The sequence below is a fragment of the Urocitellus parryii genome, chromosome 1, assembly GCF_045843805.1.
Source record: "Urocitellus parryii isolate mUroPar1 chromosome 1, mUroPar1.hap1, whole genome shotgun sequence".
NCBI classification, from domain to species: domain Eukaryota; kingdom Metazoa; phylum Chordata; class Mammalia; order Rodentia; family Sciuridae; genus Urocitellus; species Urocitellus parryii.
The window spans coordinates 212,015,936-212,029,829 of record NC_135531.1 but is presented as its reverse complement, the minus strand read 5'-3'; the positions used below and the strand labels follow the sequence as shown (position 1 = coordinate 212,029,829).

General features: G+C 38.0%; 1 protein-coding gene across 2 annotated transcripts in view; it reads left to right on the top strand.

The window, feature by feature from the left end:
- Positions 1–13,894, top strand: part of Acvr1 (activin A receptor type 1) — a 121,284-nt gene that overhangs the window by 58,915 nt on the left and 48,475 nt on the right. For both annotated transcript variants that reach the window (XM_026401468.2, XM_026401469.2), the window contains one exon: positions 12,249–12,322. In XM_026401468.2, the coding sequence (XP_026257253.1) occupies positions 12,256–12,322 (67 nt within the window). In that variant the 5' untranslated portion in view covers positions 12,249–12,255. The remainder of the gene's footprint in view (positions 1–12,248; positions 12,323–13,894) is intronic.

Sequence of the window (13,894 nt, the reverse complement as noted above, 5' to 3'; positions counted from 1 at the left end):
TGACACTTGTGATAATACAAGAGAGGTTGCTTATAAGTGGAGAGAATAGGAATGGCTCTCAGTGCAGGATGGCTGAGTAGTCAGGCTACACATGGGCTTCCATTCCTCCACTGCCGCGGCAATTGTTTTATTTTTTTTGGAAGGAGGCTTTGTTGGTTGAGAGAAAAGTTAGAAATCATCGTAATAAATTAGATCCTTTTTCATTTATTAGCATTTTGAATAACGTATTTGGAAAGGATCAAGATCTTTGTGCCTCTGCTTCTCAGATTCTTTCTGGGCCTTATGACCCATGCCTAAGGAAGGGGAAAGGTATGGGGTCTGCAGTGCTGGAAAGAGCCCCCCACCCCAGTGTTCTTAGTTTTTTTTTTCTTCATTTCCTTGCCCCATGCAAACGACTGTCCTTAATGTGCAAGATCTACAAAAGAGGTTGCCCATTATTAAGTTATGTGCATATGTTCCCCAACTTACCATGCGGTTATGTCCCATGAAATCCACTATAAATTGATAATAATGCACTTTGAAAATGCATGTAATGTGCCTAACCCAACCGTCATCACAGCTGAGCACCACAGTCCACTGTAGCCCTGCGGTGGTGGTGGTTTGTCCTTGAGATTGCAGGGCTGATGGGAGTGGCAGCTTGCTGCTGCTCTGTGCATCCAGAGAGGAGAGTTGGGTACATCGCTAGTCACTGCAAGTATGTGTATCACATTCTTATCAGCATATAGTTGAAAGTATTAACTTGGGTACCATCTGTACTATGGGTCTGTTAGAGGTAATCCCACATTTCCATGATGGTTTCATAATCATAGTGTATCAAGGCCATGTGTGTACTAGGAGGGAGGCGAGAATCCTGTTCTTGTCTTCCTCTGCTTTGTGTGGGGTGGGGGTCTTTGTTTTTATAAACAAGATTCATTGATTTCTACCCTGTAGGCTTTATACCTCGCTACTTGGGGACCATTGTCTATTTTTTAAAATTCATTTCTTTCTCCTCATTTAATACAGTGCAATTAGTTTTTCTCTTGGCATTGTTGCTGTATTTAGGTCAGCGAGTATTTCCCGTGGGTCACATCTTTTTTTTTGTTTTTTCCCCATACAGTATCCATCTAGAACCTCTTCCCGTCTCCTGCCCCATCTCTTCCTTGTTTTCTGTTGTGGTTACTTGGATGCTAACCCGTTCAACTTGTGCACTGACCCTGGTACATGGCTCCCTTTCTTTCTCATGATCGTATTTATACTTTTGATGGATATATTTAAATGAACAGCTGTGCGTTTGTTGAGTCATACCACAATTATCTGATTCTGCTTTAGCTGCTCGACTGGCAAAAGCATATTTCAAGCTAAATTGTGAGACAATTCCATTAATCACATTCTAGTTGGGTGGGTGGGGGGGAAGACCACTAAGAAAAGACTTTTTAAAAGATTAATTAGCAATTCCATTCTTTAGAGTAGGTTGGGCTGGTTGCTGTTTAATGTGTCACTTGGAGAAACTTTAGAAAGGTGTAAATAACTATAAAAGGCTTAATGATATCAGCCCTGTGGACAAAAATCTCTGAAATAATTGATGTGCAGATAGTTAATTGTGGTGCTGGTTTATTTAAATAGGTTAGGAGTCTTTTTTCAAAAGTATCCCTTTTCCATAAATAAAGACCAGGGTTCTTGACTTGGAGTCCTTGAATTCATTGGCTAAGTATTTTGTCTTCAGCCTCCTGACAAGATAAAATCTAATACAGAAGATATTAAAACTTTCATTTTGTTTTTCCTCAGATATACTAATTGCTAACTGTAACCTCTGATTGAGTCTTTGGCTTCCCTCAGCCACGTATTTTTTTTTTTTCTTTTGACACTTCCTTGGGATTCTTTCTGAAGGTTATTAATAGGCATGGAAGCATAGCTTTCCAAATAGCGTCAATAACTGTTAGAAGCCTGGGGGGGGGAGATAATATGTCAATTTTTGACTTGTAGGAGATATATTTTCAAGCTACACAAGCTGTCTCAGAGGTCACTGGGGATGGCTCTGGGCAGATCAGCTGGTGTCTGCAAGGAGAGATCCAAGCGGCTCTTTCCAAATGGGATATTGTCCACCAGGGAGTTGTCTGGTATAACCAGAGGTTGCCAGCCGTCTTTTTGTTTGGCTGCTTCTCTTGGATGTCACCCTTGAAAACTGGAATCCAAGTTACAAATGATATCTTTTTAATTTATCTCAAATACCCAGTTGCTACTATATTAAATTGAGGTCATGGGCCTGCCTGCACTCCCCTTCCCAGTTATTTCCTTGCTAGGCGATACAAAAACTTAAACTGGACCTTGCTTTCTCACCCATACAGAGTATAACATTGACTGAGAGGTTAGAATTAAAGTACTTTAATGGATATTGAGTACCTGGTGAGGGCTAGACATGGGGAGGTTGCCGTGTAGTTTTTACTGTCACGCTGCTTACATTTTGGTGTGTGGAGGAGAGAGAGGGGAAACACAAAATAAGTAAGTGAAGGACATATGTCACCCAGTGCTGTGAAGGAGATACAGCAGGGACGTACAATGGGTGGGGTGGGTGGGAAGTCTGAGCCAGGAATGGCCTTAGAGTGAGAGGGTGGAGTGGGGATGGGTGGGAAGGCTCTGGACAGACCAGAGTATAAATGGCTATTTTCCTCAGCTCCACAGAAATGTTCTCTACTGTCTTCCGTTGAGAGAGTGAGAGAGGAGAGCAGAGCTGTACCCCTCTGACTCTGATAGCCCTTTCATCTTATTGCCTCCACTACACCTTGTTGCAGATTGACACTGTTGGCCTCAGCCTTGGGACACTTGAGTCCTAGGATAGGTTCTGCAACACCGGCCATCCAGTAATAGGGAGGATAGACGCTCTATGTTATCAGGTTCAAGGAAAGATTTAAGGTTAGGCACAGTTAGAAATGAGACAGAGATGGCCTCTAACTGAAAAGTAATGGGGAACTGGATTTTAAATGGACTCAGAGTTACAAATCTAGAAGATTTTATGGGAAGGAATAATAGGGCCACTGATATCCACAGGTTATATATATATATATATATATATATATATATATATATATATATATATATATATATATATTTCCAGGACAAACTGCAGGGAGAGAAAGTGGTGTCCCTGTGCTGCAGGGGAGAATATAACAAAACAGCTGGGAGGTGATGAGTTTTATTAGTTTGAAAGGAAGCAGGAGAACCATGGCTACTGGATACAGGGAGTGAAGTAGAAAACGAGACACAGTCTCCATGCAAGAGCATGTTGAAGTAAAACCTAGTGTTGGGGTCCCAGGAACTTGTGTCGGAACATTGGATTCTCAGGAGCTTGCCTGAGTTTTCCTTTGTGTAACTACTCGAGGTATAACAAAGTCAATTTTGTGTACAATTGAAATAAATTTATTGGGGATCCTTGTTTCTTATGTGGTTGCCTAAACTAAACCTTTACTCCCTCAACTTAGTACCATCCTCTTTTCTTTTTTTACAGATTAAATTGTTTTCTTCCCATTTTTTCCCAAATCATATCTTGGGTCCATCTGTCATAGCTGGGATGTTTCTAGTCTAACTTTTTCCATTAAAATCCTTTCTTTCCTAAAATAATCTGTAATTATTTTCTCTAAACACAGGATGAACTGATTTAGGGGCCCGTTTTCTGTTCTATAGGACTTGTCCAAGAAACTATTTGTATTCATCTATTGCAAAAGATCAAATTACATGCTAATGTTCTGAAAGTAAAAGCCCATCAGCAACCCTCAGCAGCAATGAAGTCTGTATGAAACCAAGCCCTGGCAGCCTGTGCACATATCACTAGTTCAGAGTGTGGCATTAAGAATATTTAAAAGGTCATTTGTGAACTGAAGAAGAGACCCTGACTTAACTTATATGGCCTGATGGCTCTAGTGGAACCTTTTCTTTGCAGCTATGACTGACATCTCCCATCTCTTTTCACCCTTTCCAAAGTCCCAGGAAGTTTGTAGCAAGCCACCCTTCCGATAGGTCTATCTCTTCAGCTTGGAAGAGAGAAATGTTCTCACATTATCTAATCAGTTCTAATGGCTGGTTTTTGTCCTACGGGGAGGTGGTTGTTGTAAGTATACTTTCCTTCAAACTTTTGTGTCTAGAATTTGTCTTAGTTTCCAAATGTGCCTTATATTATTTTCTGTTTTTACTTTGAGGTGTGGGTTACAGAAGAATTGAAGATAGAGGGTGGGGGATGGGAGTAAGAAACCACTTGCTCTGTCAAACAGCTTGTTTTTTCTTTGACATTGAGGTATTGAGGGTTTTTTTTTTTTTCCTTTCTTGGAAGCAGGAGTTAAGGTAGGGGAAATAATTGAAGGTTGCAGAGTATAAGAAATTAATTTTGAGGTTAGAGAAATAGAAGGAAGGGATGATTGAAAGGCGATTCAAATAACCATGGGTAAGATTGTTTCCTAAGAGAAAAATCAAAGTTGTTGAAACTTAGAATGAAGGAAGACTTGGATGAAGCATTAAGGATGACAGACTGGATTTCTGGCCTATCTCGGGCTGGCCAGTGAGTGAAGCTATGTAGAGTAACAGTTGATTAAGATCACTGGAGTCTGGTTGTGTGGTCTTGGATTTGAACTTATGTCCTTGAATCAGTTACTCCTACTCATCCATTTTCTTTTTTATAAAATAGGATTAACATGAATATTTTTCACAGTGTTTTAGGGAGTGATTGCATAAGATAATACATATTGATTCAAAGCACAACACCAGGCTTATTAGTAAGTGCCCCTAGTGTTATCTAGTGTTATGGTGATAATTTTATAACACTGATAGATAATTAAAAGAAACCAGAATTTCTCTCTCCCTCTGCTTTTTTTTTTTTTTTTTTTTGCATTGGGAATGTAACCCATGGGCACTTTACCACTGAGCTACAACCCCAGCCCTTTTTATTTTTTATTTTGAGACAGAGTTTCCCTAAGTTGCTGAGACTGGCTTTGAACTTGGAATTCTGCTTCAGCCTCCCAAGTTGGTGGGATTATAGGTGTGCACCACCATGCCTGAAATTTCTGTTTTGCCTCTGCCGTTTATATTATAGAGTATTTTTTGGTTGTTGTTGGAAAAAAAAAAAACTGTCATGGAATAGAAGTAAGAGAACCCTTATGAGTGGTAATCTAGCAAAGGTTAAAGAGACTGTACCAGTTGGTATAAAGTCATTCAAAACAGGGATGAGTGCTCATATGACCCACTTTCAAGACTCTTTTTAACTCAGAGATTGTTAGAAGTGAAACTGAGAAGAGGATCAAGAAAGTCCCTATTTAATAATTAGGTGTTGTCTAAATTATGTATTGAAACCAGTGGGCAAACCGAGTGAGTTTGGGCTACCAGGCCAGACAAATGAACATTCTGTAGAATTTTTGAATAACTTTCTCCCTATTTTCTGTATTATGGACCAAAAATTGAACATTGCTCTTAAGTCTAGATTTTAGAAATAACCTTTATTGCCATATTATAGCTTATCAAGTAGATTGCTTAATATCAGTTCTAAAAGTTGAATGTAGAAATTCAGTATATCATACTCTAATTATTCTGTGACCAATATCAAAATGATTATTTTTGCTGGATTGCTGGCCTATCTCGGGCTGGCCAGTGAGTGAAGCTATGTAGAGTAACAGTTAATTAAGGGTATCAGCATACCCATGTCTTTATTCAGCCATAAAGTTGTGATGAACAAAAGAAGTGCCAAACTTGGTCTTTAGCCTACACGTTAGAAATTGAGCTGAATGCTAGCTTCTTGACTGGATATCAGTCTGATCTATAAATGGAGTTTGAAAAGCACCTTGGGATTTATAAAGTGATTCTGCTCTGCCCTGTGATTGTCTGTTTTTAGTAGAGTATCATGCAAATGCTCTGTCTCCCAAGAAGGTAGACCTGAGACATTGTAAGAGGTAGCACTGATTCAAAGAGGGTGCCTTAGCTAGGCAGGAGGTCCCTAGCCATTTTCCAAAGAGCTATTTTCCTTGTGGTTGAAGTGTTAAGATTAGTTACCAGGGATTGAGAGTCTTATCCAAGAACAGAAGGGAGTGTTGTATACATTACAGGCAAAAATTCATACTCGGAACTCTTCAGATGATATTTTGCAATCCCAGTAGCCTGATTCTTCAGTTAGGGACTTTGACATTTGAACCTAAATGAAATAAGCAGTGAGTACCTTTCTATTAACAAGTTTATATTCTACTTAAAAAAATTTAGTTGTATATATATCATTCCTACATTTAAAAACATTTCTAATGCATTTTTCCACAACTGATAAGCTTTTCTTGATGTTAGAATGATTAAAGAGATTTCTAAAACTGAAGAACAGTAGCATTTTGGTCAGGTATGGGGCAAGTGCTCTGTCTAATATATCTGGTACCATTTGGTGAAGTGGTATAGTAGAAGAACTGAGCATCTAAACTTCAAGGCAGTGATTCTCAAAGGGTGGTCCAAGAGTCCCTGGTGTCTCTGAAACTTTTGAGGGGGTTTGGCAAGATCCTTCTTACAATACCATTTGCAAGGTTACATTTTCTATATATATTTTAACCAGTCCAACATGTTATAACAGGTTGAATGTAGAATCATATTTGAGAATCCAGGTATCTTCTTCGTCAAACATACTTATTTGCAAAATGTAAAGCAGTGCCACTTTTCTCCTGTTTTGTTTTTGTTTTTGTTTGTTTAAAATACAGTTCTTAAAAACAGGGTAGTGTGTTTATTGTTACCTTAATATAAACACAATATTTTAAAAAATTCTCAATTTTAATTCCTAAAATTAAACTAAATGAGCAGATATAGCCTGCATAAACAAGTTCTTCAGTGATTTTCAAGAGTATAAAGGGATCATGAGGCCAAAAAGTTTGAAAACCACTAGTGAGGTATTCCTGAATTATTGAATTGTTCCTATTCCCATTTCTGCCAATCTCTCTTTCTTACCAAGAGTAGAGGATTACTTTTAAAGGCAGTATATATTTTTAATATGTTTTGAAGTTATAAGTAGGTTCTTTAGGTTGATACTTTAACATATTGATGTTTCTTATATTTAAAGTGACATCAGGAATTTTCAGAACATTCTCTTTTCTGCATTTTTCCCCCTTTCCTTTGTGGGGTGCTCTTTTCAATAGCTGAATTAATGGGCAGCAGAGGCACTCCAAACCCTGAACAGTAGTAGCCAGTAAGTGATATTGATTTTTTTTTACCCCAATAATTTTTAGCATATTTTAAGATTAGCTTGGGGGACTGAATTTATCATTCTTTTTATGTCTCCTTATTTATGAGCTGAAATTAATTTTGCTTGCATAATGATAATCTGTAAATAGATATTTTGGGGCATCAGCTTTTGTTGGCTTTGTGGCATGGAAAATACAGCAGTATTATTGTTTTTTTGGATTTTTTTTTTAATTCCGAAGGGATTTTTGACTTTAAAGCTTGGTAACTATTAACATTAACTATTACCCAGATTAAAACTCTATACATTAAAGTTTATGGAGATGATACATTATTTATCTATTTGTTTTATTGGTGCGTTGTAATTATATATAAATTGGACTCATTATGTCATATTTGTACATGCATATAACGTAATTTGAGATGATACATTTTTTAATCTTGTCATTCCTTTACAGGTATATATAGAAGGATATGTATTCATTTTTTTAATAAGCTGAGCTAATTAATTTGGAAAGCATTGTAATTAGACAAGTATTAAATGTGCATCTACATGGCTCTGGCATTGATGGACAAGGTAGACAATAGATTTTTGTTGCTATGGATTTTAGTGTATAAGGGAGACGTGTTCAGAAGCACATAAAGATCTGAATGCATAATTATTAGTAATGATGATTTCTATGAAAATTAACAAAGTAATATGTGAAAGTGAAAGAAAGGTTTTTGAGGGTTTAGGCACCCTACTATAAGGAAGGGACATTTATATTGAGACTTGATGGATGAGTAGGAATTGGCCAGGTTGGGCTATAAAGAGGACTCAGTGACAGCACACATACACAGGTCTAGAGATGGGCAAGAAGTAGGCTGATTGGAGTGCCTAGAAGTAAGGGGCCAAGGGAACTAAGGAAAAGATGGTGGTGAGAACCAAGGGGGCTCGGTAACAGTGAGGACACAGGGCTTAGAGTCCCTTACCCCAGCAATGACGGTAGTTTCCCTTTCCAGCTTTCTTGGGCTGTCTCTAGCTCAGGGCTCTTCCAGGTCTCCGGTACCTGGCCATTCTCATGTTTTTCTGTTCTAAGTTAAGCCTTAAGTTCTTGGGACATACCTCACTTGTCCTGGCCTTGGGCCTCTACAGAAGCTGAGGAATTGTTCCCTTTTCCTCACATGTTACCCTGATGTGCCTGCCCATGTCTGCATCACATTCCTTGTGACACACACACACACACACACACACACACACACACACACACACACACACACACACTCACACCTGGAGCACATGCTCTTCCTGTTTTCCTAGTACTTTTGTCCTGGTCCTATTAAAATACTACCTCCTCAGGGAAGTTCCATGCTCCAGAAATATCTCAATTTACTTTCTTGGCAATATAGTTTAATTATTTCTTACTTAATATTTTAGTTTTTAAGTTATGCAATCTTTTTGATGATTATTTGACTACTAGCATATCTATGTTATAAGTTCCACAGTAGCAAGAACCATACTTTCATGTCTAATATGTAGTATATAGTATATAGTTTCTTATTACACCACCTAGTAGGCTCTCAATAATATTTGAGTGCATGAATGAATTAATGAAAGAAGGACTGGGAATTCAGAGATAAGACTGAGATGAAAAAAATAGATTAATGGTCTCAAATGGCTTTTGATGACTTATCAGTTCAATTTAATTTTCTTAATGTATACTCAAAATATGTTGATTTGTGTTTTATGTTATATGCAAAGTATGTATTATAAAATATATATATGGGTTTGGCTTTGGGTCCTTGGATCAGTTACTTCCACTCATCCATTAGAAAATCCATAGAATAGGATAAAGATGAGTATTTTTTATAGTGTTTTAGGGAGTGATTGGATAAGATCATGCATATTGATCCTAAGCATAGTGCCAGGCACATTAGGAAGTGTCACTAGTATTATGGTGGTGATGATGTAAAACTGACAGATGACTAAGAGACATCAGAATTCCTCTTAATTTCTTTCTTTCTTTTTTTTTTTTTTTAGATACTGGGGATTTAACCCAGTGGCACTTTACCACTGAGCTACATCCTCAGCCCTTAGCTTTTCATCACTATAACAGAATACCTTAGATGTTTAACTTAGAAAGAGGAAAGGTTTGTTTTGTCTATGGTAGAGGTTCTAGTCCATGATGGGTTAGACCTATTGCTTTAGGCATCTAGTTGAGGTATGGATGGCAATGGTGGGGATCTCATGGTGGAACAAACTGCTCACTTCATGGTCAGGTTAAAAAATAGAAAGAAGGAGTTAAGATCCCATGGTCCCCTTCAAGGACATGCTCCCAATGACTCAACAACCCTCTACTGGGCCTCATCTTTTAAAAATTCCTCCATCTCCCAGTAGCACCACCCCGGGGACCAAAAGTTTTACACGTGGTCCCTTGGGGGACATTCAAGATCTAAATTATAGCAATATATTAAAAAGAAATTTTAAAAACTAAATATGATACTTCAAATATGTGCATCTTATTGTACTTTAATTTTACCTCAATAAAGCTATGAAAAAAAGCCAAATATAAAATATTTAAGGTAATAGTGATGGCTTCACATTATTACTGAAAAGCCGGGCATTCAAGTAATATTTATTATATATGTCAGAGGACGTGAATTCAGTTTTCCATTTTTTTAAAAAAAATTATGGACTTGGGGAGACTGCTTCATACCAGATTAATCTGAATATTCTTACTTTTCTTTAGTAAAGTGGTTAAAGAAGAACTACTAGGAATAAATGATGTTGGGGCACCGTTTTCTTTTTCTTCTGGTGCTTGCATCAGTAACATAATCAATCTCTAGTTTCTTTAATGATTTTAGGACACCTGCCCTGGGGGGGAGAGCTCATTTCATTATAACCAGCCAGTATAAATTATGAATCCACTTAAAATGGACCCTCAAATCTATAGTGCACAGCTGCACTCCGTAAGCAGATCATGCCCGCCCTTCCATCCTGTAACTCTGCTCTTCCTGAAAGCCACCTCTCGTTCTACTGTCACAGAGAAAGACTTCCAATAAAGACTTTTGTTGTTTACTACTTTTTAAAATTCACAGTTTTATGAAAAAGGGAGTTTAGTATTTTTATTCCATGGCTCAAGGAGTTTTTTTTTTTTTTGTATGGCCATTGGATGCATGCATCCAAGGCAGGTGGTTCTTGCTGGGGATTTCAACAGACACAACTGCAAGTTGTTCTGCCCCAGTGCTGGGGAGCTGAAATGAAATCTCTTAGGATGGAGAATTTTCTGTCCCCACAGCACAATACCTTAGGCCAGGTAATTTGGGAAGAAAAGAAATTTATAGTTCCAGAGGCAGGGGAATCTAAGAACACAGCTCCAGCATCTGCTCAGCTCTAGTGAGGGCCCCCCTTGCTGCAATATAACATGGCAGTGAGGCAGCTGGCTAGGGTCACTTTTCCTCTTCTTATAAAGACTACCAGTTTATCTAGTCCTAATCACCTCCCCCATAGCCCCAACTCCAAATACTACTAATATATATCTTTGGGGATTAAGATTGCAATACAGGAACTTTTGGGGGGCAGATTCAAACTATACCACCTTTTGAGCTAGATCATGAATGATATGAGGAGAGGAGTGGGTAAGAGAGAGTTGTGGGTGCAGCATCTCAGGTCAGTTCAAGCAGAGGGCAACAAGTAGCATATTGCTGTTCAAAGGTATAGAGAGTGTCAGAGGAGTCGGCCTGTGGTTGTGAGAGGTCAAGATGAGGAATTTGTAGCCTCAAAAAAGACTTGCCACAGAAAAGAGCTATGTGAACGCGAATTATTATAACAACTACAGCCGAAGAGGGCCACTCCAGTTTCATATGGTTTTAAAGATAAAAGAAAGGTACATAAAAATCCCCAGTACACCTCCTTGCTATTAGAGAAGTGATAGATTGAAGTATAATTGTGGGAAAAGGAAAATGTTAAATGAGAGGTAGAAAGATGGGATGGAGTGTGGTAAGGAAACAATCAGACAATCAGCTGAAGGAGAATCACAAGGAATCTACTCCAAACGGGTTAACAGAATTTGCCCTTTGGTTTGAAGCTGCAAGAGTAAGGTAGCACTATTCATAAAGAACTTTATCAGTTTTCTTTGTTACTCTATCCAGAAAATTGTGTCTAGCCAAATTCCCATCAGGTTCCTGATATTTGCAGGACTTATTCAAGTGGAAAAATTCTTAACTCAGGAAATTGAGCTTCTGCCAATGTAGTTTTAGGCCAACACCAACTTGAAATTTTTGTCAACTATCCTATTTTCTCAATGATAATTTCATATATTATAGATGTACATGATTTCATATTTCAGGAGTATTCCTGTCTTAATTGCATCTGTCCTTTGTGAAAATCTAAGGTGAACTAGAAATGCATTGCTTTGCCACAGATGAGGTGATTTCTGTTTGCTTGTTTGACTATTTTCTTTGAAATGCAGATTCCACCACCTCTTCACCTTTTAAAGCAAAGAAAGGCACAAATATAGTAATTCAGCTTGAGTTATTCAGTCTCTTAATCTTTTAAAAAATACTTATATTTTAGCTGTATTTGGACTCAATACTTTTGTTTTATTTATGTATTTTTATGCGGTGCCGAGGATCGAACCTAGGGCCTCGCTCGTGCTAGGCAAGCACTCTACCGCTGAGCCACAACCCCCACCCCTGGTCTCTTAATCTTTAACATCATGCTAGAGTAGTATATCCATTCTTCTTAGGGATTTTACTATTATGTCAATGTAGTGTTCAGTAGGGTAAGATCAAATTCAAACCTGAAATCTGTGGGAATGCCTCATCTTCAGCCTTTACACCACTACTCCCTGAGTTTCCTTCCTGAGTTTTTCATCTAAGAGGATGGGTTCCGAGAAAGTGAGGTGAATCTGATTAACTCCTTAGATGACTTTCTTAGATCAGTGAAAAGGGCATCCAATTGAATGTGCTAAAACATATGGGAACATACATTAGAAGGATTTGTAAGAGGGGCCTGCAGTGGCAGAGAAAGATGGTATGCTTAATTGAATTTGTCATCCTGCAGTTAAATTTTTGTTTGACTGACTTCTTTTCTCTTCCCTCCACAGTTGTACGATGATAGATGGAGTGATGATTCTTCCTGTGCTAATGATGATTGCTTTTCCTTCCCCGAGTGTGGAAGGTAAGGGACATGCAGCTATTTGGATTAGGATAAGTATATTGTGTATCATTTGGCTTGTTGTAAACTAGGCAGGTCTTAACCCTATTAGCCTCAACACACCTTTTTTATAATAAATATTTGGTAAAGCCCCTTGACTGTTTCGAAGTGCAATTCTGATCCCTATTATATTATAATTTAAAAGTATTTGATATAAAAATATAAAAACCTGGCATAATGCACCATCTAAAATAAATATTAAGAAGAAATAAAGAAATTTCTGTAATTAACAGTATAGCAATATATATAAACAGATTCCATACATTCAATCACAGTCAACATGAGTATGCTTGAAGACATAAAGAGGTAGAGTAGCTTCCCAGTCCCCATCCATGGTTCCATTTTTCACAGTTCTAGTTGCTCGTGGTCAACCATCGTGCAAACATATTAAAATAAAATTCCAGAAATAGATAATTCATAAGTTCTAAATAATTTTTATTATGTATAATATGATTTTTCTGTTATTGTTGTTAATCTCTTAGTGTGTTAAATTATAAATAAACTTCATCATAGGGTATATATGAGGAACAAACATAGTATATTTAGGTTTTGGTACTCTCCATGATTTCAGGCATCCATTGAACATTTGAGAACAGGTATCCCCAGAACAAGGTGGGGGCTACTCTAGCACGTGCTATGTATGTAATGATCTTCTGTATCCTCAGAAGCAGGTTGGTACTGTTGTGTGGTATTAGTGTCACAAGTAGCCTAACCTTCCATGATTGCATTTTCTGAATAAAAACCAAATTGAGAACTGCTGACCTTCTGCTGTAGTTTGAATCTGGAATCTGGAATGAGCCCCCATGTGTTAAAGGCCTAATTCCCAACTTGGCACTATTGGGAGGTGATAGAAACTTGAAGATTTGGGGCCTATGGGAAGTCTTCTGGATTTTATTTGGGTTGTTCCCCCAAAAGGGGTTTGTGGGACCCCACCCCTTCCACTTTTTATCTTTTGCACTTGGCCTTGAGGTTAATAGAGTTCTTCTGCCACATGCTCCAACCATGATATACTGAGCTGCCACTGGCTAAAATAATGGGACCAATCTGTCATGGACTGAAACTCCCCAAACTGTGAGCCCAAAGTGAACTTTTTCTCTTATTACGTTGATTATCTTGGGTACTTGTTATAGTAAGGGAAAGCTGATAACATGCCCTCAGGTTATATGATATTTATATGTTTTTGGAAATTTACATATAGTGACAGTTTAATCTACACTATTTGTAATAGGTACTAGGCTCAATTAATTTTACCAAGATTTTTCATGTAAATGAACGTGTACTGGGACAGTCAAAATTTGTGTGGGCATTGGCTAAGTCTTTGTCTATGTGGGCTGTGATAACAAAAATGTTATAAACAAGGTTGTACATAAACAACAGGAATTTATATTTCAGTTCCAGAGGCTGAGAATTCCAAGTTCAAGATGCTAGCAGATCCAGTGTCTGGCAAGGGCCCATTTCTCCTTCAAACATAGCAGGCTAAACTTAGCTGTGTGGTACCACCAAGGCATTTCAAGGACTTTGGCATCTCTGGTCTCC